The sequence below is a fragment of the Panthera tigris genome, chromosome F3 (genome assembly GCF_018350195.1).
Source record: "Panthera tigris isolate Pti1 chromosome F3, P.tigris_Pti1_mat1.1, whole genome shotgun sequence".
NCBI classification, from domain to species: Eukaryota; Metazoa; Chordata; class Mammalia; order Carnivora; family Felidae; genus Panthera; species Panthera tigris.
Genome location: NC_056678.1, coordinates 2132559 through 2158427, shown reverse-complemented (window position 1 = coordinate 2158427; position 25869 = coordinate 2132559). Strand labels below are relative to the sequence as shown.

Below are 25869 nucleotides of genomic sequence, written 5' to 3'. Positions count from 1 at the left end.
TGTTCTTTTACATTTTTGGAAACATTCAGTCTTCATATAACTTAACGTTTTAATCTGTCCCTTTCCCCAAATGTGTAAGTAAGAATAGGAAAAGACTTTAAACATAAAAATACCCAACACAGAACCTACTTCTCTACGCCTTTTTTTTTAAAGTGCATTTATTTTGAGAGAGAGAGGGAGAGAGAGAGAGAGAGAGAGAGAGAGAGAGAGAATCCCAAGCAGGCTCCACGCTGTCACCACAGGGCCCGACGCGGGGCTTGAACGCACGAACCATGAAATCGTGACCCGAGCCGAAACCCAGAGTCGGACGCCTCGCCGATGGAGCCCCCGGCGCCCGGTTTGGTGAGCGCCGCACGGGCCTCTTACCGTGGGAGTGCAGAAGTATCAGTGCAGTTGTGGCCCTGGATCCCTCATAGGACTCTTGCAGACGAATTCCAGGCCCGAGAGCATATTCGTCTCCCATTTTTTCAGTTACAAACCTTCTCACTGAATTCTTTAGCTGCTCCGGCTGGAGAATTTTGATCTGGAAGAGAAAAGCACCAAAGGCACGTTCCCTGTGGCAAAACGGAACCAAACAAGGAGGCGTTCGTCATGCGCGTCCCCGGAGCTCCGCGGTGTCCCTCGTTCTGGGAAACGGCAGCGGGCGGGTCTGTGCGGCGGGGAGACCGCGGCCACCGCTCGGGGGCCCTCACGCGGCCCTTCCTCGGGGCCTCTGTCTCTCACACCCTGACAGAGATCTTGCCTCGGACGTGAGATCCAGGTTATGGTCCCCGATTTCTCGTGGGCGCGTCCTCCCCGCTCCGCGTCTGGAGCAGGAAGACCCCACCGCGCGTGGGTGCAAGTCGGGAGCACCCTGGCTCCTCTAGTGACAACACGGAGATAAACGGCCCAGCAAGCTGGGTGTGGATCCGGAAAGAACTGTAGCGGGACCGGAAGGTTTTGGAAACCGTGTCCACGTGGTGAGTAGAGGGGCTCAGGGCCCGTCGGAAGAACTCACTGCACCTCTCAGAGGAAACACCTTCGGCATGAAAATCGTTTCCAACGAGCCACTTCTGTGCTCTCTGGGAACTGACCATGGATTCTGTCCTGAGCATTTTCAGCGTCAGAGAGTCCGTCACTTAAGGCAAAGCTGAAACCGTGTGGGTCTGTGAGGGTGCCCTGGGCTGCACCGTGGGAAGTTGCCATTTTTACATGTCAAATCCGTCAAATATCGGCAAAGTCACTGTTTAACATAATACATGTGATCAATACGTCAAATTCGAATCTTTTCTGTTACTTCTTGGAAAAATTAATCTTAATTTTTATTTGACTTAAGTGGAGCGTGTATGTGTGTGTCTATATATATATTTTTCTTTCAAGTCTTTACAAAATTTACTATTTATTTTGAGGGGGCGGAGGGGCAGAGCGAGAGGGAGAGAGGGAATCCCAAGCAGGCTCTGCACTGTCAGCACAGAGCCCAATACGGGGTTCGATCTCACAAACTGAGAGGTCATGACCTGAGCCAAAATCAAGAGTCGGACGTTGAACCCACTGAGCCCCTCCCCGGGCGCCCCTGTGTGTGTATATTTTTAAATGAGTATCGGCCGCACACACAGCATCTGGGGTCTAAGGGCCAAGCTCGGCCAGTGTGTCCAGTGAGTGAAAGAATTAGAATCAGCTGAGGCCAGCAGACAGCGAGGTGTGGTCCCGACACGTCACCACTGAGGGTGTCACCGCCGAGGGTCTGTGCTCCCAGATGTGAGTGTACCCCCCGCCCCCTTACTTTACTGGCCAACAGAGCAGCACTGTAGGTCGGGGGTGTGCTGACCTCTTTTCTAAGCAGCCACGAGCAGTTCTGGAAAGTTTCCTCGAGTCCATGTCCCCCCCCCCCCCCCCCCCCCCCCCCCCCGTCGCCATCCTTCCCGGCCGCTCTCCTGTCTGGCAGGCCGTCACGATGGCGAGCGGTGCGCTGACTGGACCGGGCCTTGTCCTGATGGGGCTCTGCGGAATTGTCCTTCCCCGGGCGCCCCGCCTTCTTTCTAATCTAGTCTCACTTCATCTCGCAGGGGGTGTCTCAGTTTCTGACTCTTACAGGTCAGACCCCGTTTCAAATATCCTAACCAGTTTCTTTGTACGTACATGCAACACTTTATCAGACCAGGTCTTCCGACTGTGGATTTGGGAAACGGGATCAGTATACTCACAAAGTTTGCAGTTCACAAGCGGAGATCATCTGGCGCTTACCAGGCCAAGGAAATGTAGCAGAGGCCTTAACGACCAGTTAATTTCGCCGTGAAGGCAATACATACCCTCGAGTGATACGAAAAGGCAGGAGTTGAAAAATGAAGGCCCTATTTTCTAGAAGACCACTGTCGTTTCTTGCGGCTCCTTTCATTCTCTGTGCGCGTGCGCACATCGCTTCTTCCACAAGGGGCGTCCTACCCGCAGACTGGTGCCCAGCATTCGTGTTAACACGGCTTAAACGTAACTTTGTGTTAGTCTGGTTCTCTCTCCTCGAGACTTTGAAGTCTCGTAAGAAAGATCTCCATAGGTTCAGATTCACTGGTCTGGGACAAATTACACTCGAAATGTTGAGACAAGCAAGACAAAGTGAACACGTCTATAAGCCACATGCAGTGTTTGGGGCAATCACCCTCTGGAGTAAATTTTAAAGTGTTACAAGAATAAAATGTAAGGCAGAAATCGAAGGGTTACCGGCTGTTGAGGCTGCTGTTTGCAGAAGTCGGGGCTGAAGTGGGAGAGAGAGGAGGGATTTCTCCGTCACTAAACTAGATGCCGGATGAGGAAATGAAAAGAGTTTTTTGGGTGATAAGGCTGAATCCAGGATGATGTACTTGGAAGAGGTAGGCGGGTCCTGAAAGGGGCTGGGGAGAAGGACTGTTCATCTCTCAAACGTACCCACTTTCTAAGTCCTCATCCCCTGGGGGGAGGGAGGGGGGAGGGGGGGGCACAGCACCACCGACTGGACCCTCCACACAAAAGAAACAGTAAGGAGCTGACTGCTTCCCTCCAACATCAACATTACTTGTAAAATCCACGTATTTCGCTAATAACAATTTAAATTTGAATGGTTTCAGTTACTGGTAAAGTGCTCAAAACACTGAGAACATCACTACTTTCTTGTAGGACATCTTACCAAAATGAGTCTTTGAAATGGAGTGAGTTTCTCCCAGTGGAAATTCACAGGACTATATATTTCTTCAACTTCATTCAGAAGTTCAGCTAGATAAAATTTAGAGAGAGACACAGAGATGGACAGTCAAATGCCCTGGGTCACTAGAGAGACACCGCGATGAAAATTTTGGCATAAAACTGTCAATTTTTTTTTTTTGACATGGCTGACTTCTTTTAAAGTGAACTTTATTCCTATAAGACCTGAGGAGTCCTCGAGGTCATAGGTGAGGTGGACCTTGGGCCAGGGAGCAGGGCTTGGCCAACACTTCCTAACCTGCTCCGCATGTGAATACATGCTTTCCTGGTGAGTACAAACTGATAACTCTAGGGGTTAGACATTTCTATTCATGGGGCGCCTGGGCGGCTCAGTCGGTTAGGCATCCGACTTCAGCTCAGGTCATGATCTCGTGGTTCGTGGGTTCGAGCCCCGTGTCGGGCTCTGCGCTGACAGCTCGGAGCCTGGAGCCTGCTTCGGATTCTGTCTCCCTCTTTCTCTGTCCCTCCCTTGCTCATGCTCTCTCTCTCAAAAATGAATAAACGTTAAAAATATTTTTTTTAAATATATACAAAAAAGAGATTTCTATTCATAATCTACCTGTAACAGATATGGGACATGAGAATTAAATGGAAACGCAACACGATTCCTAAATTTTGGAAAAACTGACTATTATCCATATCTGGTTGTTTCATGCTGCCACAGGGTCCTCTGGGCTCACCCGCCCCCACGAGGCGGGGAGCCTTCTGGTTTCGCTTCCAGCCATCCCCGACGCAGTCATGGTTTCTACCTACCTCCTATCCCTAGGTATTTTCCTTCCCCAGCGTCTACCTTTAAATACAACTTGGATTATAGAAATAGCTTTTTTGAATAGAGTGAAAATAGGTTTGCTGGTCTTAGAAAAAAAAGCCTACGATACATGAAAGTCTAGTTACAAATGGATACATCGTTTTGTTCCCCCTAAAATAAAAAGATCTTCACTTTACAAAATAATGACCCGGGGGGGGGGCGGGGAGGAGAGCTTCTAAATCAGAACTGGAAGTCAGGAAGCTGTAAAAGAAAGAAAAATAGACGTAACTACTGGCCACACAGACACTTCACCATGGCTGGCACAGACACCATCGATAAATCCAACCGACAGTGACCGATTCGTAAAAATACTTGAACGAACAAGTTAGTATCCTCAACAAAACAAAGCTGACCATCGATTACACCAGTAGTGTTCTTACAGATGGCCAAAAAAGAATAAGCAATTCAGTAGAAAAATGGGCCGAGTACATTAACAGGTAAATCCAAATGGTCAACAAACACCCGAGAAGGTACTTAAATGTAGTGCTGGCCAGGAAATCCAAATTAGAGGACCTTAACGTTTTCAGATTGGCAAAAGTTACCAAAAAATCAATAGCCCTCTTGGAAGAGAGGAAGTCATGTTATCGCTCGTGGAAACAGAAGTTACGCTGGACTTTTCAGACAAGCAACCTAGCGGCAATCTATTACCATAAAAATAATATGCTTTTGATCCACGAGTTCCCTTTCTGGCCGCCTGTCCCAAGGTAAAAGAGCAAAGGAAAGGCCTGTAAGGATGTGTCGGTTCCCGCGAGACAGAGTGGCATCTTGTGGCAGGAATCTGGAAGAAGAGTGGAAAGGAGTGTGGAGGGAGACTTGCTAGGATGTGGGTGGAGGTCAGGGAGCAGGGCAGGGCGCCCGAGGGGCAGACGCGACAGGACAGGTGTGCCGAAAACAGCGCCATCTAGTGAGCGACTTCCAGAGCGCACCTGCTACATAAAACGACCCATAGGACACGGGTGGGGTGCACGTGTGGCGGTGGGTGGCGCAGGAGCCGCCCGAGTTCATGCTCAGTCGCAAGACCCGCGTGAAGCCTGCATTAAGCGACATGAGCCGGGCTCACAGCTGAGCTACGTTCCTCCCTGCGATTTTCTCACAAGATATCGAGCCACATGTGTAAGCTGACAATCCACACGCACGCACACGCACGACTAGGTCAGAGTAGACAGAACGTTGAATGCTCTCTTACTTCCCTCCGGTGGTTTCTTCCTTTCCTCCGCTGGAGCCTTTTCTGGAGAGAAAGGCAGGCTCATCAGGCAATAGACAGCCTTACTGGTTTTGAAAGTGTCCCACTGTGACACATTTGATAGAAGGGACTCGCACAGCAGAGCGAACGGTTCAAGTTCGTGGCTGACGTACAGACACTGCTTCCACGTGGAATCCGACAACCACTGAAGGTGCCGATTTCTGCAAGTTTCATACCTGTCTAATAGAGAATGGTAAAGGAGCATGTTAGAAGAGACGATGTTCTTGACCTTTGAGTTGCTCACCAAAAGCAGACGATTAATAAATATCTGTTGTTGAGGAAAAGCCATGTTATGTAAAAATCAGTTACACAAATGGCTGCTTTTTATTGTGGCAAAAACACATAAAATTTCTCATCTTAGCCAACTGTAAGTGTAGAGTTCATCAGTGTTACGTACGTTCATATTGTCGCGAAACAGATCTCCGGAACTTCCCCTGAGAGACTGAAACTCTGTCCCCATGAAACAGCCCTCCCCCAGCCCCTGGGCACCCCCGTCATACTTCCTGTTTCTAGGATCCCAGCCACTCCAGATACCTCGTGTAAGTGCAGTTACAGTCTTCGTCTCCTTGTGACTGGCTTATTTCACTCAGCACGATGTCCTCAAGGTTCATCCATGCCGTAGCAGGCGACAGGCTGTCCTCCTTTTCAAGGCTGAAAAATATTCCCTTGTACGTATACACCATTTTGTTTATCCATTCACCCATTGGTGGATATCTGGGTGGCTTACACCTATCGGCTGTTGTGAACAGAACTGTCGTGAACATAGGTGTGCAAATATCAGTCTGAGACCCTGCTTTCAATCCTTGTGGCTATGTACGTAGATACGGTATTGCTGGATCATATGGTAGTTTTATTTTTAATTTTTTGAGGAGCCTCCACACTGTCTTCCATTAAGAGTTGCACCGTTTTACAATCCCACCAGTAACGCACAAGGGTTCTGATATCCACACATCCTTGTCAGCACTTGTTATTTTCTGTTTTTGTTTTGTTTTGTTTGTTTTGCAGCAGCCATCCTAATGAGTGTGAGATGATACCTCATTATGATCTTTTGATCTGCATTTCCTGATGATGAAGGATGTTGAACATCTTTTCATATGCTTGTTGGCCGTTTGTGTATCATCTTTAGAGAAACGTCTATTCAAGTCCTTTGCCCATTTTTAAATTGGGTCATTTGATTTTTTTTGTTGTTGAGCTATTGAGTTCCTTAGGTACTCTGTACATTAACTCCTTATCAATATCCTTATTAATATTATATCCTTATTGATATATAATTTGAAATAGCTTTTCCTATTCCACAGGTTGCCTTCTGACTGTTGATTGTGTCCTTTGAGGTTTCTAAGTTCGATGTAGTCCTATTTGTCTGTATTTGCTTTTGTTGCCTGTGCACTGGTGTCATATCCAAGAGATCACTGCCGACTCCAGTATCAGAAAACTTTTCCCTTAGGCTTTCTTCTAAGAGTTTTGTAGTTTTAGGTCTTACGTTTAGATCTTGAATCCATTTCGAGTTTGTTTTTGATTTGGCATAAGGATCCGATTTCATTCTTTTCATGTGGATACCCAGTTTTCCCAGCTCCATTTGTTAAAGAGACTGTCCTCTCCTCCATTGAGTGGTCTTTCCATCCTTGTTGAAGATCACTGGACCATATAGGTGACGGTGAATTTCTGTTCTGCTCCATTGGTCTGCTTACCTGTCCTTATGCCAGGGCCAGACTGTTTTCATTCCTGTAGCCTTATACTATAGCTTGACACCAAGAAGTATGATGCCTCCAACTTCGTTTTTCTTTTTCAAAATTGTTTTGTCTATTTAGAGTCCCTGGGGATTCTACATGAATTTTAGGAAGAATTTTTCTATACTTGCAAAAAGTGCCTTTGGGATTGTGTTAGGAATTGCACTGAATCTGTAGATTGCTCTGGGTTCGTATGGACATCTTAACAATATTAAGTATGCCAATCCATGAACATGGGATGTCTTTCCATTTATTTGTGTTGTCTTTGATGTTTTTCAGTAACGTTTTATAGTTTTCAGTGTACACGTCTTTCACCTCCTCAGTTAGGTTTATTCCGAAGTGTTCTATTCCTTTTGATGTTATTATAAATGGGGTTGTTTTCTTAATTTCCTTTTCATATTACTTGTTGTTAATGTATAAAAAAGCACCTGATGATGTACATTGGTTTTGTATCTTGCAACTTTGCTGTTTTGGTTTACTACCTGTAACAGGGGTTTTGTGGACACTTAAGAGTTTTCTACATAGAAGATCATGTCATCTGTGAACACAGATAATTTTACTTCTTCCTTCCCAATTTGGATGTCTCTTCTTTCTTTTTCTCGTCTAATGCTTGGCTTTAACTTCTGTTGTTAAAAACAAGTGGTGAGAGCAGGGGGCATCCTTGCCTTGTTTCTGATCTTAGAGAAAAACTCAGTGTTTCACCACCGAGTAGAATGTTAGCTGTGGGTTTTTCCCAAATGACTTTTCCTGTGTGGACGTACTTTGCTTCTATTCCCAGTTTGTTGAGTGTTTTTAATCCTGAAAGAGCTGAATCTTATCAAATGCTTTTTCTGCCTCAATTAAAATGGTCATGTGGTTTTTGTCCTTCATTCTGTTAATGTGGTTATTACACTGATTGATTTTTCTTATGTAAAAACGTCCCTGCAATTCCAGGAATAAATTGTACTTGGTCATGGTGTGTAATCCTTTTAATAGGCTATTGAATCTGGTTTGCTGTATTTTGTTGAGAAATTTTACATCTATAGTCATCAGAAATATTGGTCCGTAGTTTTCTTTTCTGAAGGAATCCCTGGCTTTGGTATCAGGTTAACGCTGGTCTTCCAGAACAAGCTTGGAAGTGTTCCCTCCTCCTCATTTTTTTTTTGAAGAGTTTCAGGAAAATGTGTGTTTATTCTTTTTTAAATGTTCGGTAGAATTTTCCCGTGCAGCCATTTGGCCCAGGCCTTTTCTTTGTTGGGAGATTTTTGCTTAATGAGTCAATCTCCTTACTTGTTATAAGTCTGTTCAAATTTTCCATTTCTTCATGATTCAGTCTTGGTAGATTATGTGTTTCCATTTCTTCTAGGCTGTCCAACTGGTTGGCATATAGTTGTTCATTGTAGTCCCCTATGATCCTTTTTATTTTTGAGCATCAGTTTTAATGCTCCTGCTTTCACTTCTGATTTTAATTATTCAAGTCTTATTTTCTTAATGTAGCTTAGACTTTGTTAATTTTGTTGATATTTTCAAGAAGCCAGCTATAGGTTTTGTTTTCTATTTTTTAATTCTCTATGTTATTTGTGCTTCATTCTTTCCTGTTTCTTTCCTTCTGCTAGCTTTGTGTTTAGTTAGTTCTTTGTTTTCGCTAGTTCTTTGAGGTTGTTTGAGACCTGTTTTTTTTTAATATTAAAAAAAAATTTTTGTAATGTTTATTTAGTTTTTGAGACAGAGACAGAGCATGAGTGGGGGAGGGCCAGAGAGAGGGAGACAAGAAGCCAAAGCAGGCTCCAGGCTCTGACCTGTCGGCACAGAGCCCAACGTGGGGCTCGAACCCACGATCCGTGAGATCATGACCTGAGCTGAAGTCGGACGCTTAACCGACTGAGCCACCCAGGCGCCCCTTAAAATATTTTTTAATGTTTTATTTATTTTTGAGAGACAGAGAGAGAAAGAGAGACAGAGCATGAGCAGGAGTGAGAGAGAGGGAGACACAGAATCGGAAGCAGGCTCTGGACTCTGAGCTGTCAGCACAGAGCCTGATGTGGGGCTTGAACTCATGGACCATGACATCATGACCTGAGCCGAAGTCGGACACTTAACTGACTGAGCCACCCAGATGCCCTGAGACCTGTTTTTTTTTTTTTATTGTATGCATTTATAGTTATAAACTTCTCTCTTATTATTGCTTTTGCTGTATCCCATAAGTGATGTATTGTTTTCATTTTTATTTGTCTCAAGATATTTTCTAATTTCCCTTGTGACTTCTTTGACCCATTGGTTAAGAGTATGTTATTTAATATCCACATCAATAGCCACATTTTGGATTTTTCATATGATATCGATTTCTAGTTTCAGTCCCTGTGGACAGAAAAGGATACTTTATATGTCAATCATAGTGCTTCGAGACCCAAGTCTCTAACTTAAGAGAGTGGTTACTTGAGTTTTGGTCCATTCAAAAACTGGAATGTCGTGTAGACATTAAAAGTCTATTTCCTGACAGAGGAAGCTACTTGTGACATGTCATTAATTTGAAAAAAGTTATGTGTAAGTCTGTTCAGCAAAGTCACCTTAAAGAATACAGGAGTATTCCTATACGAGTATGAATGTATGTAAAGAAGACATATAGGGAGGAAAACTAGTGGAAGGAAAAACCACAAAAATATTAACAGCGATTATCTCAGGATTGTGGAATTACACAAGATTCATTTGCTTCTTTTTGCTTCTCTGTAGGTTGTAATGGTTTGCTTAATAAACACATGCTGCTTATATAATAATAATAATAATAATAATAAAGGAAGCTATTAAAGTTTGTTGTTTCTGTAAATACACTGGAGATGTTTTCAGGGTTCCGAGTGAAGGGGATGCCGGTGGGCTGGCTCTTTGGCTGCCGGCCTTGTCTCCTGGTCACAGGTGAGGGGTTCGGGAGTGGGTCCCTGACTGGGGCTGTGGCGCGCAGACCCGCCCTCTCGGACCCGTGGAGTCAGACCGAGGACTGTTGGGCGCTGAGTTGTGGTGACAGCAGTCGCCGCTCTTCTCGTGCTGCTGTGTGGCTCTGCGTACTTTCCTTGCTGTTTCCTGAGATATCCCAGACTCCTTCTCAACATTTTTATTTTATTTTTTGGTTTAAGATATTGAGTTATTAAAAAAATGTTAATGTTTTTATTTTTGATAGAGAGAGAAGCGTGAGCAGGGGAGGGGCAGAGAGAGACGGGGACACAGAATCCGAAGCAGGCTCCAGGCTCCGAGCCGTCAGCACAGAGCCCGACGTGGGGCTCGAACTCGCGAACCCCGAGATCATGACCTGAGCCAAAGTCGGACACTCAACTGACTGAGCTACCCAGGCGCCCCAAGATACTGAGTTATTGTCTCTTTTTCTGCAAGGAAGGCAATCTTAATAAACTCATAAGAACATTTACTGACTCAACTGTCATTTACCAAACATCCGCATACCAGGCTTCAGTAACATAAAAACAAACGAAAAGCAAAACAAAACTATCCAAACGTCTGGTATCCTCAAGAGTAATTCTTTTGCATTTCCTTTCTGACTTCTATGCTCAGCTAATAGTCTCAAAAACTTGACAGAGGACATTCCAAACCAGCCCCTCTTCTCCCTCGGGGACAGCATCAGACGACCTTTAACTGGACACTTCCTGTGACTTAAGGTCCCAACACAGCACTACGATGTGCCATTGAACTGCATGCTTAAAAATAGCTGAGAAGGTGAATTCTATGCTGTGTGTATTTTACCACAATTTAAGAAATAAATATATTTAAAAATGTGCAACACAGGAGGATTTGAAAAGATCCCGCACTTACGTGGTTTTGCTGACCATTTTGCATAAGCATGATTTTTTGTGATTCAAATCTTCAAGGAATTTTCATAAGAAACTGAGGGGGACTGTGGTTAGGAGGGGTAAAGTTTCGCTCTAGGTGGTATTTAATCAGTGTGTGTGTGCATGTGTCCTTAATGACCAGCACTGGGCATTCGGTGTAATACATCAGGATTACAATAACCACAGCAAAGACCATTCATTCATTCATTCATTCACTTCTTCAACAATTACTAAGCACCAATTCTAAGTTCAATGGATGAAGATACAAGGATGAATTACACGTCACACTTGACCTGAAGCTACTTTTAGTTTAGTCCATATAGAAGCACCGGCTTGGAGCACCTTAAACATCTCTCAGGGTTTTTCAGGGAAACACGTTTTTAACAGGTTTTTGCTGAACCCTGAGCAAGAACCTTTTACTTACTGTTAAGTCTAGGCTGGGGCATCACACCTTTAATGTTCGTCAACGTGTCGGAATGTAAGAAGATGTCCCATTCTTCGTCCGGTAGGGACCCGATGTCATCCGGCACTGGACTGCCCCCGGCATTATTCTGCATGATCGTGGTGCAAAGCCGGAAGGAGAAACACAGCTTGTGTTGGTGAAACAGAGCTGAGGACACCACCTAGGGGGAAACGTCACATCAGACTAGCCCTCCTCCTGTACAGAAGTCTGTAAAAGTCACAGAAGAGAAGGTCTCACCTTAAAAACATTTCTTGTCAGCACATCTACCGACTGTTGAAGATGTTTCTCTAAGAGGTGCCTGTCGCTCTCTAACTTTGGTTCCTTGGCGAGGTCTGTGATATCACCAACTTTTTTCTGAGACGTTTTCTCCCTCTTCAGGCCGTGTTCCTGTTCTTTGCTTCGGGGAGCTACTGATCGAACGAACACCTGGCGAAACCAGTCCAGGGAGAACTGGTACATGGCGTTGAGGCGGGCGAGCCCGGCCACGAGGAAGTAGAGCAGGGCGCCTCGAGTCGCGACAGACCGGTAGTGTTCCCGCAGCGCTTGGGTTTCACTTTCTGCTTTTTCTGTCGCTTTGATGCGCTTGGAAATCTCATCTGAAGTCGTTTTGGATTTTCTTAAGATGTCTACAATTTCCTCATCATCTAACACACATGCTACAGACAAAAAATGAATTTGAATGAATAAAAACCATGGGAATGTTAAACACAGTACATTCCCTCATCCTCAAATCTTTCTCTAAAGAGTTTCTTTTTTCAAGTTTATTTTGAAAGAGAGAGAGAGAGAGGGGGGGGGAGGGAGGGAGGAGATGGAGAGAGAGAGAGAATCCCAAGCAGGCTCCACACTGTCAGCACAGAGCCCGATGTGGGGCTCGATCCCACGGACCCAGGATCATGACCTGAGCTTGAAATCAAGCGTTGGATGCTTAACCGACTGAGCCACCCAGGTGCCCCTCTGTAAGAGTTTTTACAGTTGACTTTTTGGTGGTTTTATTTTGGAGATGGGCTCTTAACTGAGTCATATTTCTGAATAATCTGGTTAATAGCATACATGTACCCCCCCATCTCTTCTTTATATTATTTCAGTGTGTGTGGGTTCTATTTTTAATTTTTATAGATTTTTGACAGAGAGAGAGAGAGAGAGAGAGAGAGAAATGAATGAGTGGGGGAGGGGCAGACAGAGAGGGAGACACACAACTCAGCCGAGCTGTCAGCACAGAGCCTGATGTGGGGCTTGAACCCATGAACCGTGAGATCATGATCTGAGCTGAAGTCGGATGCTTAACCGACTGAGCCCCCCAGGCACCCCATGTGCGTTCTATTTTTACTGTAAGCACATAATAAGTAGCCATTCCGTCCGAAGGACGGAAGGAAATGAAAACCAAATTTCCAGAAGAGAACAAGTGCCTCATTATTTCCTGTGATGTACTCTGATATTTTCTATTGTATTCTATTTTGTTAAGTAAATCAAGTTGATAATGACCAAGGAAAGTGATTTCTCATTCCACTATCAGGCTACAACTTATCTTTTGAAAAGGCATTGCTCTAGAAATACAGAATAATTCTATCCTTTTTGAATTATTTAGGACGATTCTCATATTTCCATCATAAATTCTATTATTTTATGGACAAAACATTCCCATTTTCCTCAGGTCCTTTTGTAAATGATAGGATTGATAGATTCCTCACTGTCCTTGATGCTTACCTTGGGACACCTTGGTTTGAAAAGAGCCCTCTTAAAACATGGTACCTAGGACTAAACCTAGCTTCACATGATCATTTTAAGGAATGATGGGATTATTACATTCCACGACCGGGATACCGCATGCTTCTTGATTTCGGTGATGCTTCCTAAGTGATGTCTGGACCTCAGCTGTGGGCTACCTCTCATAGTCCCCACTCTACCTGGGTTTCCCACAGCGGTTGGGGAGCCACAGTAAAGACAGAATACTTACAAAGAGATAGTAAGGATGATCTACTTTACTAAAACTTGGAAAAAGGGAAGAAAAAATGTGTACTGAGTCAAGGAGTCTCTTTAGTTTTTTTTCCAGAACAATTTTTATTATAACCACTACTGGTAAAATTATAACCACTATTAGTAAAAGGTTAGTCTTTACAAAAATCTCAGAGGGGCACCAGGGGGGTTCAGTCAGTTAAGCACCCGACTCTTGACCTCGGCTCAGGTCAAGTTCTCACAGTTTGTGGGACTGAGCCCTGTGCTGGGCTCTCTACTGGCAGCGTGGAGCCTGCTTGGGATTCTGTCTCTCTCTCTCTTTCTCTGCTCTTCCCCCACTTGTGCTCTTTCTCTTTCAAAATAAATAAATAAACTTAAAAAAAAAAAAACCCTCAGACTCTACCACGAGGAACAAGCGGTAGGAATAAGCACCAAAGGCATAATGACACGCTGTGCGGACGTGTGTGGACGTGCGTGGACGTGTGCAGGCGTGTGTGGGCGTGTGCCGATGTGTGTTATCAGAAACAACTTTCCTTTTGTCTCATCAAGTCTGTCTTTGGTTCAATGTAGACAAAAGTTATAGCCCAAACGTGACAGTTGCATATAGCGGTTCATGAAACGGGACTTGTGAGTCGGACCAACCGTGTCTCCTTCTGTGTGTCACCTAAGTCCTACGCGTCCTGCTTTTGCTGCTGACTCATTCCACCTCCCGAGGGAAACAGACGTGACAACCTGGTCCATGTGACTGGTCTTGTCATTAACAGAAGCATGGCTTAGCCATAGGTTACACAGAAATAGCGTAATGGCTGTGATTAGAACAGGAGGGAATGTAGTCGATCCTTAATAGGAACGAAAGCATCTGAGAGCCGGTCGAGCCCCAGAGTCGCCAGTAAAGAGAGAGAACGAACAGGAACCCACCGTTAGATAACAAGTATGTGACCTCAGATGAGCTGCGACCCTGTGACCTATAATAAGAAATATACAGGAGGTCTTCCTCCCGGCTGAGAGCTCTAAAAACCCTGGGGATTTCTAAAGGACAGAAGTGGGTAAGAAAGGTGTGTTTTGTTAGGTTAGCGAGGCGACTCTGGACTCCACCTAAGGACGCGGATCACCTCACCGGGAGGGAGGGCGGTGGACAGAGGGTTAACGTGGCAGCCGCACCCTCCCCGGACCTCGTCTACGCCCACCAGGCTGGTCCGAGTTCCATCCTTTCACAAGAGACCAGGGATCCAGAGAGCAACGGGTTTCCCGGGCTCTGTGAGCGCTGCAGCAAATGAATCAGACCTCAGGAGGGGTTGCTGGAACTTGCGATCTGAAGCCCGTCTGTGGGGAGGGGGCGGTCTCGTGGGACTGAAACCGTAAGGGGAAGGGAATCTGATGCCGGCTCCGGGGAGACAGTGTCGGATGGCGGCGCCCGTAGGACACCCGTCTAGCGTCTCGTGCTTGCTCGCGTGAGCGCACCCCCATCCTGCGTGTTGAAACTGGGGATCCAGGACCCCTTCAGGAGCAGAGCAGCCAGCGCGCCCCAGGAAGTTGTAATGCTTCATCTTTAGCTGTTTAGAAATTATGTTGTTGAAATGTAAAGACTATGGTTTCTTAGCTACCTCCTGCGTTGAAGAGGAACACAGGAATTTCTACTGCTATTGTAATAAACACCATCGTTTAATGGACACACAAGTCACCGCATTATGGCCTTGTATATGTTAGTTATGAATTCGTGGGGAAACCTACTCTTTAGGTCTCCGGTCTAACCTGATACACAGAACAGATGTCAGACAACTGACGTAAATGGCAGAGAACAAGGAGGCACCAACCAGCCTCTGTAGGATTTTTCTTACAACTTCTACTGACTGCCTCGTGGCGAATGTCCTGCGGCATGATGAGCTGACACAGAGGTGGGACCGCATTTCATTTTAGAGACAGGGTGTTTCACCCCCATCAATCAGTTCTCCGGTGGAAACGGCAGATCTGGTATTTTTGGTACCGATTCAGAATAGGGCCCTTCTGGCTTTTCTTCTGTCCTTCACGGAGTTAGCAGAGGTCTCCCAATGCCACGAAATACCTTTACTAACCTTGCACGGTCTCCAGTACATTTAACGTTTGTTCTTCTAGCTCTTCAAGACTCCCAGCATCAAGGGATATACTCTCCGACAACTGGAAACGTTGACTTTCTAAGTGAGGAACTTCGTGAGTTAGTACCGTAGAAAGGAGTTGATCCTGCAAATCTCGGAACGTTAAGGTGAAGTTGATCACGGTAACAAAGTTATAAACCGACGGAGGAAGATGGGGGTTGTCTACCTCTGTGGAGATGAACAACCTAAAGCATGAGAAAGACGCCAGTTATTCAAAGGCCCCGCGGCGGCAGGAAAACAAAGGAAACTAATTTACGAAATAATGGAAAGAAATATTTCTCCCGGAAGCAGACACGGTTAATTTTTAGTGTTGTTCAGCCCTGTATGCAAAATAGGCTCTCAATCTATACTCTGTGAATGAATTTGCTATTTATAACTTAAAATACAGCCGCAGATTACGTTCCGACCATATGTGGTCCCCGCATCGGGACAGAGGAGAGAAAAGCGTTAACTAACTAGTAGGAGCCCTGACCTGCCCTCTGGGGACCGTCAGCACCGTGGTGTCTGCACCGAGTGAGAGCCCCACGGAAGCTGGGGGCAGAGGGTGGCCGGCCTTCTCCAACAGGCCCCTCCAGCTGCCGCCTGGACAGTATCCAGGGTGGGGGTGGGGATGGGGGAGAAGGAAGCGGGAGACTGGTTAACATGGGAGAGGTGATGGTGGCCTGGAGCAGGGTGGTGCCCGGGGGGAGGGTCAGGAGTGATTCTGGGTCTTGTGCGGTCTCCACATGACCCGATACCCCAATACAGCAGGGGCGATTCCTCGTCCCATTTTATAGAGGGTGGAATGGGGGCTGCGAGGGTCCACGTAAGCTGCTCACAGTCCACGGCCAGAAAGCGACAGAGCGGGGACCTGTCGCCAGTCTGCCCTCCGCGACCGTGCCCTCCACCCCCTCCTCACACACACAATTCAGACACGGGCACCGGGCTGTCCACTCAGCAGGACGTTGCTTCATTCATTCCTGGGGCTGTTGCTCAATCCGTAATTTGTCGGCTGTGTCCCGGGGAGTGTTTGTTAAATCAGGGGTTTTAAGTCCTCGAGGGAAAAAGCCTCCCGTCTAACCTTCTTTAACCTCGCGCTTTTCAAAACTACGGGACCCCTTTTTTGAGTGACACCTATCAGATCCCTAGAATGTTGTTTGGAGGAACATAACTGTACTTTGCAAAATGTTTTCTTAACCGAAGGAGGGAGACTGGGAGAGGGGATTCCCGGCTGCAAGGGGGTGGTGAAGAGCCAGACTTTGGGACCCTGCCCGGGGGCGAGGACCCGCTGACGGACAGATCGACCCACTGACCACCAGGACCAGGTGAGGACCCGGCGTGTCAGAGCCCCCGTAGCGCAGTTAAGCGCACCGGGCTGGGTACCAGTAAACCCAGCTTCTAACTCCCCTGTGCTGATCACTCCCTACATAACGACCTGCTGGTTATGAGTTCACGGGGAGAGTGCTTGTCTCTGGCAACTCAAATGTCTCATTCCCTTGGGAACTGCATTTTTATAGTGTTCAGTGTGACTGTATAAAAAGTCCTTGGCGAAGCTGGCTGGTCGGGGAGGCGGGGGGGGGGCGGGGGGCAGAGTTCCTGAAGGTCCCTAACTGCCGGGAACATGGAAACGTTTTCATCGGACCAGGCAAAATCTCTCCCTGCTCCCTCCAGATATCCAGTACGGATTTTGTTTGATAAAGGAGCAGAAGCTTTTCCTGCCAAAATCAGATGTGATGCAAACAGATCAAGTGGGGTCGAGTGGGGTCCGGCTTCCGGCTGGCTGCTGCTCCACACCTTTCTGGGGACCCCTCTTGCCCAGGTTTTATCAGGCACGGCACGGAAAATACTGGTTGGGAACGGCTTGATGAACAAAACTCCGTTCTCTCTTCTGTGTACTGATGAACGTGCCCCGGAAACACAAACAAAACATTCCAAACGCAATCTCACCATTTCCTCCAGGAAAAGCTCACCAGGACTGAGGCACAGGGCCTTCCATGATATCGATCTTAGAGAATACAAACATTTGACTCAATTTAACTGTGAGAGACATTACCTAAATTGGGAATTGTATTCAATCTCAGAATCCTCAACCCTTATGAAATATTGTCCTCTTTTCTGATAGATCTCCTTCTTCAAAATTGCCTTTAAACTTGGAGCTAATGTTTCAGGGAGATTCTGAAAGACCCAACAGACATAAATAAAAAGTTCATCTTATAATAAATAAGTCAGTTGGAAAGTCACAGCATTTAAAAATGTAAATCTTGTTAGTACTTGGGCACCAAAGAAAGCCTGATCTGAGAGAACGGAACATTGACCAGTCACTGTACGTATGTACTTATTACTTTTCCCTTGACAAAGTTACCTGTAATTAAAAGCTTTTAGTTTCTATGCTCGGTGCATATGGTCTATACTGCAGCTGCACAGAATTAGGGGGTCTATGCTCGGTGCATGGTCTATACTGCAGCTGTACGAATTAGGGGAGCCTATTCTCGGTGCATATGGTCTATACTGCAGCTGCAGGGAATTAGGGGGTCCATGCTCGGTGCATGGTCTATACTGCAGCTGCATGAATTAGGGGGTCTATGCTCGGTGCATACGGTCTATACTGCAGCTGCAGGGAATTAGGGGGTCCATGCTCGGTGCATAGTCTATACTGCAGCTGCACAGAATTAGGGGGTCTACGCTCGGTGCGTGGTCTGTACTGCAGCTGTACAAATTAGGGGAGTCTATGCTCGGTGCATACGGTCTATACTGCAGCTGCAGGGAATTAGGGGGTCCATGCTCAGTGCATATGGTCTATACTGCTGCTGCACAGAATTAGGGGGTCTATGCTCGGTGCATACGGTCTATACTGCAGCTGCAGGGAATTAGGGGGTCCATGCTCGGTGCATGGTCTATACTGCAGCTGCACGAATTAGGGGAGTCTACACTCGGTGCACGGTCTACACTGCAGCTGCACAGAATTAGGGAGTTAGGCCATTCCGTCCAAATACCTGCAAGAGGACACTCCCTCCTGTCTTCACAGCATTTTCAATAGTTTGGATGTGGCTGCCGTCCTCCATGGAGAGCTCCTGCAGCCTGGACCCTTCCGTCTGCCGGATCCAGTTGTGAGCCTGCTTATGTGGGTCAATCAGCAGCGGCCACTGCAGGCTGCTCCTGGTCAAGATGGCGTTCTCTGCTGAATACTGACCGAGCGGGAGCCCCTGAGAATGCCACCGGCGGATCTGGAATGAGAGCGTTAGTGCCTTCACTGCTCCGCACGCCTGCTCGCGCTGTCCCTACGGGACACTGAGGCACCCTACAGGGCCACTGCTTTAGAAAAAGCAAATGACATTTAAAAGGAGTGAGGACATGAATCATTTAAAACACTGGGATACGAAATTCTGGGTAACTCTTCGCTAAATTACCCCTTTCTGTTCATCAGGACGGAGGAGCGGCCCTCACAACAAAGATGCGACGGGAGATCGATACGAAATATGACGGGCGCCTGTTCCCAAGGACGCTGGGCTCTGACGCGTCTGTGACACGCGCAACGCCACAGAATCGTACAGATGGCGGCGCGGCGGCCACCGCACTCCCGCCGCCGCCAAGGACACACGTCATCGTCTAGTTAACTGCTGCAGCCCTCACTTCTCGAGGAGGAACTGGGCTTCGCCCGCGGTCGTGCCGTCAGAGTAAGAGGCAGACCGAGGGTTTGACTCCGAAGCTGACTCCAATGGATAAACTTCATCCGGATTTCCTGGCAGTCTCAGCAGGTTGGGAGAAAAAAGCCCAGAAGGCCCACGGAGGTCGGGGAAGGAAAGGACAGCAGAGACATTCCAGGGAGAGGCGCCAGGGCATCCCCGTGAGGAGCCAAGGATACTTTTCAGTTTTGAAAGAAAGAAAAAGATTTTGTTTAAGCCCGTGAAGAACTGTGTGCTCTTGACGTCTACATAGAAGGAAACATGAGGGGGCGAAGAATCCTGAAAACCACAGGGAGTCCCGCTGATTGGGGCACAGACTGCGCCCAAATCGAGGCGTGGAGCAGAGGTCAGCGTGGACAGAGATATAAGCTGCAGACTCAAGTTTCTACTTTATATTATTATTTTTTTTTAAGAAAACTTTATATTCAGTAATTGCTTCTGGATTTTGTTTTTAAATGTGTATTCATTTTTGAGAGAGAGGGCGTGAGTGGGGAAGGTGCAGAGGGGCAGGGATAGCGGATCCGAAGCAGGCTCCGTGCTGTCAGCAGAGAGCCTGACGTGGGGCTCGAACTCCCAAACCGTGAGATCGTGACATGAGCCGAGGTCGGATGCTTAACCGACGGGGCCACCCAGGCGCCCCCAGAGTTTGTATTTTAAAAAATTAATCATGCCCCCGACTTTCATGCTTTTCCTTATTGTCTTACTGAAGTATGTATTCCTATAGTTTCATTTTGCTAATTTTGGAACTTTCGATCAAGGAAAGTTAAAGTATATCCTCTTTTCTGTCTGGCTTCGTGGGTGTAGTGGTCCAACTGTATCCACTGTATGAACACACCCAGGCTTCTTTATTTATCCGTCCTATTGGGGAGGGCACTTGGATTGTGTCTCAAGTTTTTGGCTAAAACAACGCCACAGTGAACGTTCTTTTATATTCTGTTGATCAACATATATACGCATTTCTTTGGGCAGACACCTAGGAATGTTGGGTCTTAGGGTATGTGGATTTTTAATACTTGTAGCTAAAGTCAGCTTTCTAAGATGATTTTAGCATTTTGTATTCTCACCAGCAGTATATGAGAATTTGTTACTCCAGATCCGTGCTGACTCTTAATATTGTTAGTCTTTCAGATTTTAGTCCTTTGGCTGATGTGTTGTGATATCTCTAGAGTTAACTCTCATTCCCCCAATGAATAGTGATGGTAAGCCCCTTTCAAATATTTATTGGCTATTTGCATAGTCTCTTGTGAGCGACCTGTTCAAGGCTCTCGCCCATTTATTTACTGGGTTGAACGTCTCTTGCTCATTGATTGGTGGTTACTGTACCACGGCTAGGACGCTTCGGCCCTTTGTTGAACTCAGGTGTTACAAATATCCTCTCCTGTTCTTTGACTTCTCTTTACACCCTCTCAGTGGTGTCTTTGGATGAACAGAAGGTGTAAATTTTAATGTAATTCGATTAATGTTTTCCTTTATGGTTAGTTCTGCTTGAAAAATCTTTTCTTAACCTGGGTCATGAACATACTCTCCTAAATTATGCTTTATTCCTGTGTCTTCCACAGTTGGGTCCACAGTTCAACTGCAGTTGACTTTTTATGTTTGGTGTGAGGTCATGGTCAAATTTCTTTCTTTCTCTTTCTTTCTTTCTTTCTTTCTTTCTTTCTTTCTTTCTTTTCTTTCTCTCTCTCCCTCTCTTTCTTCTTTCTTTCTTTTCTTTCTCTCTCTCTCTCTCTCTCTCTCTCCCTCTCTTTCTTCTTTCTTTCTTTCTTTCTCTCTCTCTCTCTCTCCCTCTCTTTCTTCTTTCTTTCTTTCCTTCCTTCCTTCCTTCCTTCCTTACAGATATTCAATTACTCATCCCTATTTACTGAAAAGACTACCCATTCCTCCCTGCACTGTAATATCAGCTTTGTCCGTGTGTGTATGGGCCTGTTTTCGGCTCTCTGTTCTCCTTTGGTGTCACTGTTTGTCCCGGCACACATACGGACCTTTAAGACTGTTTACATCTAATGTAATTATGGATATGTTTGGGCTTAAGTTGGTTACTACTATTATGAAAATGAGAAGCCAGTATCTGCTTCTGAGACTTTTAATAGATTGGATAGTCAGTTTAAGTTGAGTTATCACTGGGGGAATCAATCTAAAATTACTCTTTGGGGATGAATTTTAAAAGGGGTATTTCTTTTTTTTAACCTTTCAACATAGATCGACAACAAATATTTATTGATACGTGGATAAATGTGAGGTCTATATTGTTGGCTCTTTCTAAGAACGCTACCTGTGGTTCAGTAAGTTCACTGATTTTATTAATGAAAGGGGTTTCTGGGAGAGAAACTGGCTATACTTCTTAGGGTAGGTCGGGAGGATTACAACGAGTAAGAGGATATTCTGTGGCTTTTGCCCAGAGGATGGGAAAGAGATGGAACTAACTGAGGCATTAGAACTATAATTTAAAAGGGGCGCCTGGGTGGCTCAGTCGGTTAAGCGTCTGACTTCGGCTCAGGTCATGATCTCGCGGTCCGTGAGTTCCAGCCCTGCGTCGGGCTCTGTGCTGACCGCTCAGAGCCTGGAGCCTGTTTCAGATTCTGTGTCTCCCTCTCTCTGACCCTCCCCCATTCATGATCTGTCTCTGTCTCAAAAATAAATAAACGTTAAAAAAAAAATTAAAAAAAAAAAGAACTATAATTTAAAAAAAAAAATTTTTTTTTAAAGACCCGGAACAAATTTCAGTATTTTCCTTTGTTAAAACAAGTTGGGGAAAAGATCTAAGCCAAAACAAAATGCACTTACGCCCCAAATTCAAATCAAGAACAGCAGCCCCTTAACTGATAACAGAAATACGTTAGTACCTCGTGGTTTGGGGCCATGACTTCAATTAAAGAAAAGTTGGGCGACAAAGGGATGCTGTTTTCGGTGCAGAGAGTCTCCCATTTGTTCACAATCAACTGGCGAAATTCTGCTGTCAACGCCCCGCTGTAGACGATGCACGCTGCTGAAAGAAGCACGTCACCCCAGATTCTTTCCAACTTCTTGTCTATTTGATCGATTGTTTCTGGCCATTGAGTCTAAATGTTAACATAAAAGTGAGCTCTTGAAACTTGACATCAAATATGCTATCATGAGACATTTAGGTATTCATGGTCCTCTACTGGGACCCAGCATTGCTACCACTATGACCCTTTTCATCGGTGTTTGCATCAAAGGGAGTAATGGAGGACATTATAACACAAACTGTTTTCTGAGGATAACACGAGTCCTACCCTTGGATTTGTCAACAGTGTCATGTGTGTTAGGGCTGATAGCCATGTCAAATCCTTTGTGTGATGAAGATAATTTTTAACATAACTAGAGTAATTCATTGTATTATTAATGATATTCAATAATAATAGTGATTGGCATTTATCGAATCCTAACGTGTCTAACCGGCATTTTACCTTGAACATCTCACTTGGCACTTCTAATACCCTGTTAAGTAAAAGCCACTGACTTCACTTTCGGAGGAGGAGGTTGAAGCTTAGGGAGGATCAGAGGGAATGGAAAACAGAAGATAAAAGAGCTCTAGAGGTGTTCCTCTCCCTTCCTGATGACATCCCCTCCCTTTCAGCCACCCTTGTTTTATGCGTTCGGCGGGGGTGGTCCCTGCGTTGGACCGGGGAGCTCATGACATACTCATGGACTCTGTGCCCCTCATCAGACAAGGGAACTGACGTCTTGGGAGCAAGAGAAAGTAAGGTCTGATCTGCATAGTCTGTTCCCTCTGTCTTAAGGCTACTTGACCAGGACTCCTTTGTTTATTTAAAAGAAAATTTTTTTTTACATGTATTCATTTTTGAGAGACAGAGAGACAGAGCACAAGTGGGGGAGGGGCAGAGAGAGAGGGAGACACAGAATCTGAACCAGGCTCCAGGCTCTGAGCCATCAGCACAGAGCCCGCCGCGGGGTTCGAACTCATGAACCGTGAGATCATCACCTGAGCAGAAGTCGGACGCTCAACCGACTGAGCCACCCAGGCGCCCCAGGACTCCTTTATTTTTATCAGGAGTAGGAGTGTCTGCTGATCTCAGTAAAAAAGACTGGATGAGAAGAGAGTTTGAGGAGGTACGTGATATGACCTTCAGGGAAAGTGACATCTTGGGTTCGCCAAGCCCAGTAGCCATTAAGGACGGGACATAAAGGCAGAGAGAGCCACACCTTCTCGCCTTCCAGGCTGGTTAGTAAGACAGATGCACACTGCAGGCGCCTGGTGGCCAGTTTCCTTCTGTTTGCTAGCAGCTGCTTTTTGGCCACGAGGTCTTTGTAGGCCGCCTGCAAGGCCAGCACGTGTTCTTCCACCTGAAAGACAGTTCGTTCACTGTTGAGACCAAGTGTCACTCGCATGTTGCCTCAAGAGTTTAACTGTCATTTGTACGCGTATGGTGTGTAACCACTCCATTTACACATCCTGGACAGAGGATTGTGTTGACAAGAAAAATGTAGTAACTAAGTACAGGATTTCTTGACACTAAAGTTACTGTGTAAAATGCCACCTTCCTCACTAGGCTTTCTTACGAGCTTGGCCCTTGAAGATTCATCCTTTTCTGATTTATTTTTTGCACTGAAAATGTTGTGTCACATCCAGTTTCCTTCTCTAACAAAATGACCGAACTTCGTCATTCTAGATACGATGACCAGCCTGGAGGAACCGATGAGTTTTCGAAGTAAGGCTGGTCGGACGAAGTGGCCATTAGACTATCCGCAGGCAGTCAGCCGGAAACACATTTTCATGAACAGCCAATAAGACGATTTCCTTAAATTACCACTTATCTTGCTAGCGCCCTTGCTCAAAAGCATTTGAGCATCTGAGTCTCTATAGAAGTGACTGCCTACAGATATGGCTCAAATTTCTGGTCTTGTCAATAAAAGCCTCCACGGTCTGACCCCAACCCCCTCCTCCCCAATGCCATGTCCTTTCCTGTAATAGTACACTGTAGCCAGACTGCTTTTGTCCACATTTCTGAAACACTCCTTAAACGTGCGTCCTTCTGGGATGTGGCTCCCGTCCTTTCCTAATGCCTGAAACCGTTCCTTAAAGGGATGTAAATCCAAAGCATTCTTTAAAATTCTCACCACTTTGCAGCTGTCACAAAGCCTCAGTCTTGTCAAATCCACAGTTTATAACTGCCATTTGAGAAGTAATTATACATTGCCTGTTATTATCTCTGGAGTTGTGGCCTTAGTATCCTTTTTTTTTTTTTTTTTAATTTTTTTAACGTTTATTTATTTTTGAGACAGAGAGAGACAGAGCATGAACGGGGGAGGGTCAGAGAGAGAGGGAGACACAGAATCTGAAACAGGCTCCAGGCTCTGAGCTGTCAGCACAGAGCCCAACGCGGGGCTCGAACTCATGGACCGCGAGATCATGACCTGAGCCGAAGTCGGACATTTAACCGACTGAGCCACTCAGGTGCCCCCTTAGTATCCTTATATTATCTTTATGTTGTTATTTGTAGTTTTGAAAGATGTTTTCGTCTTCTCAAAATCTTCGAAGACTGTACTTAGCATGGGGACTTGAACACGGCAGTTTCACAAACTGTGTACACAAAACTGTGCTTACTGAACGCAGTTCATAATTTGTGATTTCTCCTCCTATTCTAAACATGTTATCCTGGTGAAAATGCCTAATCTTTAAACACATACACACACGAGCTACTTTTGGAGTGACTAATGATTTACGACTCACTCCTGGTTCACCCGCAATCATTACTCCGTTGCTTCTACTCTGATATAAAATGTTGTAGGGGCGCCTGGGTGGCTCAGTCGGTTAAGCGTCCGACTTCGGCTCAGGTCACGATCTCGCGGTCCGTGGGTTCGAGCCCCACGTCAGGCTCTGGGCGGATGCCTCAGAGCCTGGAGCCTGCTTCCGATTCTGTGTCTCCCTCTCTCTGACCCTCCCCCGTTCGTGCTCTGTCTCTCTCTGTCTCAAAAATAAATAAACGTTATAAAAAAATTTTTTTTTAAAAAAATGTTGTGTTTGCTTGCTCCTTCCCTCCGATTTGATTTTTCTGAGAAAACACTCTTGCTACTCATGGCCGAGCGAGTCATATAAAGATTCAAGCGAACGACTTACGGATTCAATTAAACACATGAAATCTTTCTTTTTTTTTTTTTTTTGCTTTGTACCATCACTTACTTACTTACTTAAATTTTTTATTTTCTTTAGTTCCAGTTTAATGTACAGGGTTATATTAGTTTCAGGTGTATAATACAGTGATTCAACACTTCCCTACATCACCCGGTGCTCATCACAAGTGCCCTCCTTATCCCCCATCTCCTATTTCCCCCATCCCCCCCACTCACTGCCCTCTGGTGACCAGCACTGTGTTCTCTGCAGTTAAGAGTCTATTTCTTGGTTTCTTTTTCTATTTTCCCCTTTGCTTGTTTGTTTTTTTAAATTCCAAGTATGAGCGAAATCATACGTGTTTTTCTTTCTCTGACTTATTTTGCTTAGCATTATACTCTCTAGCTCCATCCACGTTATCGCAAATGGCAAGTTTCATTCTTGTTTATGGCTGAGTAATATTCCACTGTGTATATATCCGCATCTTCTTTATCCACTTGTCTACTGATGGGACACTTAGGTTGCTTCCATGTCTTGGCTTTGGTAAATAACATTGCAATAAACACAGGGTTGCATACCTCTTTTCGAATTAGTGTTTCTGTATTCTTTGGGTAAATACCCAGTCGTGGAATTACTGGGCCATAATATGGAAATTCTCTTTTTAATGCTTTGAGGAACCTCCATACTGTTCTCCACAGTGGTTGCATTCCCACCAACAGTGCACAAAGGTTCCCCTTCCTCCCCATCCTTGCCAGCACTGTGGTTTCT

General features: G+C 45.6%; 1 protein-coding gene across 1 annotated transcript in view; it reads right to left on the bottom strand.

Annotated features, from left to right (window-relative positions):
* DNAH14 (dynein axonemal heavy chain 14) overlaps positions 1 to 25869 on the bottom strand; it is a 404678-nt gene that overhangs the window by 45751 nt on the left and 333058 nt on the right. The window contains 10 exon segments of the mRNA XM_042976694.1: positions 367 to 523; positions 3137 to 3222; positions 5205 to 5441; positions 11225 to 11423; positions 11501 to 11919; positions 15289 to 15533; positions 17381 to 17502; positions 18321 to 18551; positions 21854 to 22069; positions 23196 to 23336. Of these exon segments, the coding sequence (XP_042832628.1) occupies positions 367 to 523; positions 3137 to 3222; positions 5205 to 5441; positions 11225 to 11423; positions 11501 to 11919; positions 15289 to 15533; positions 17381 to 17502; positions 18321 to 18551; positions 21854 to 22069; positions 23196 to 23336 (2053 nt within the window).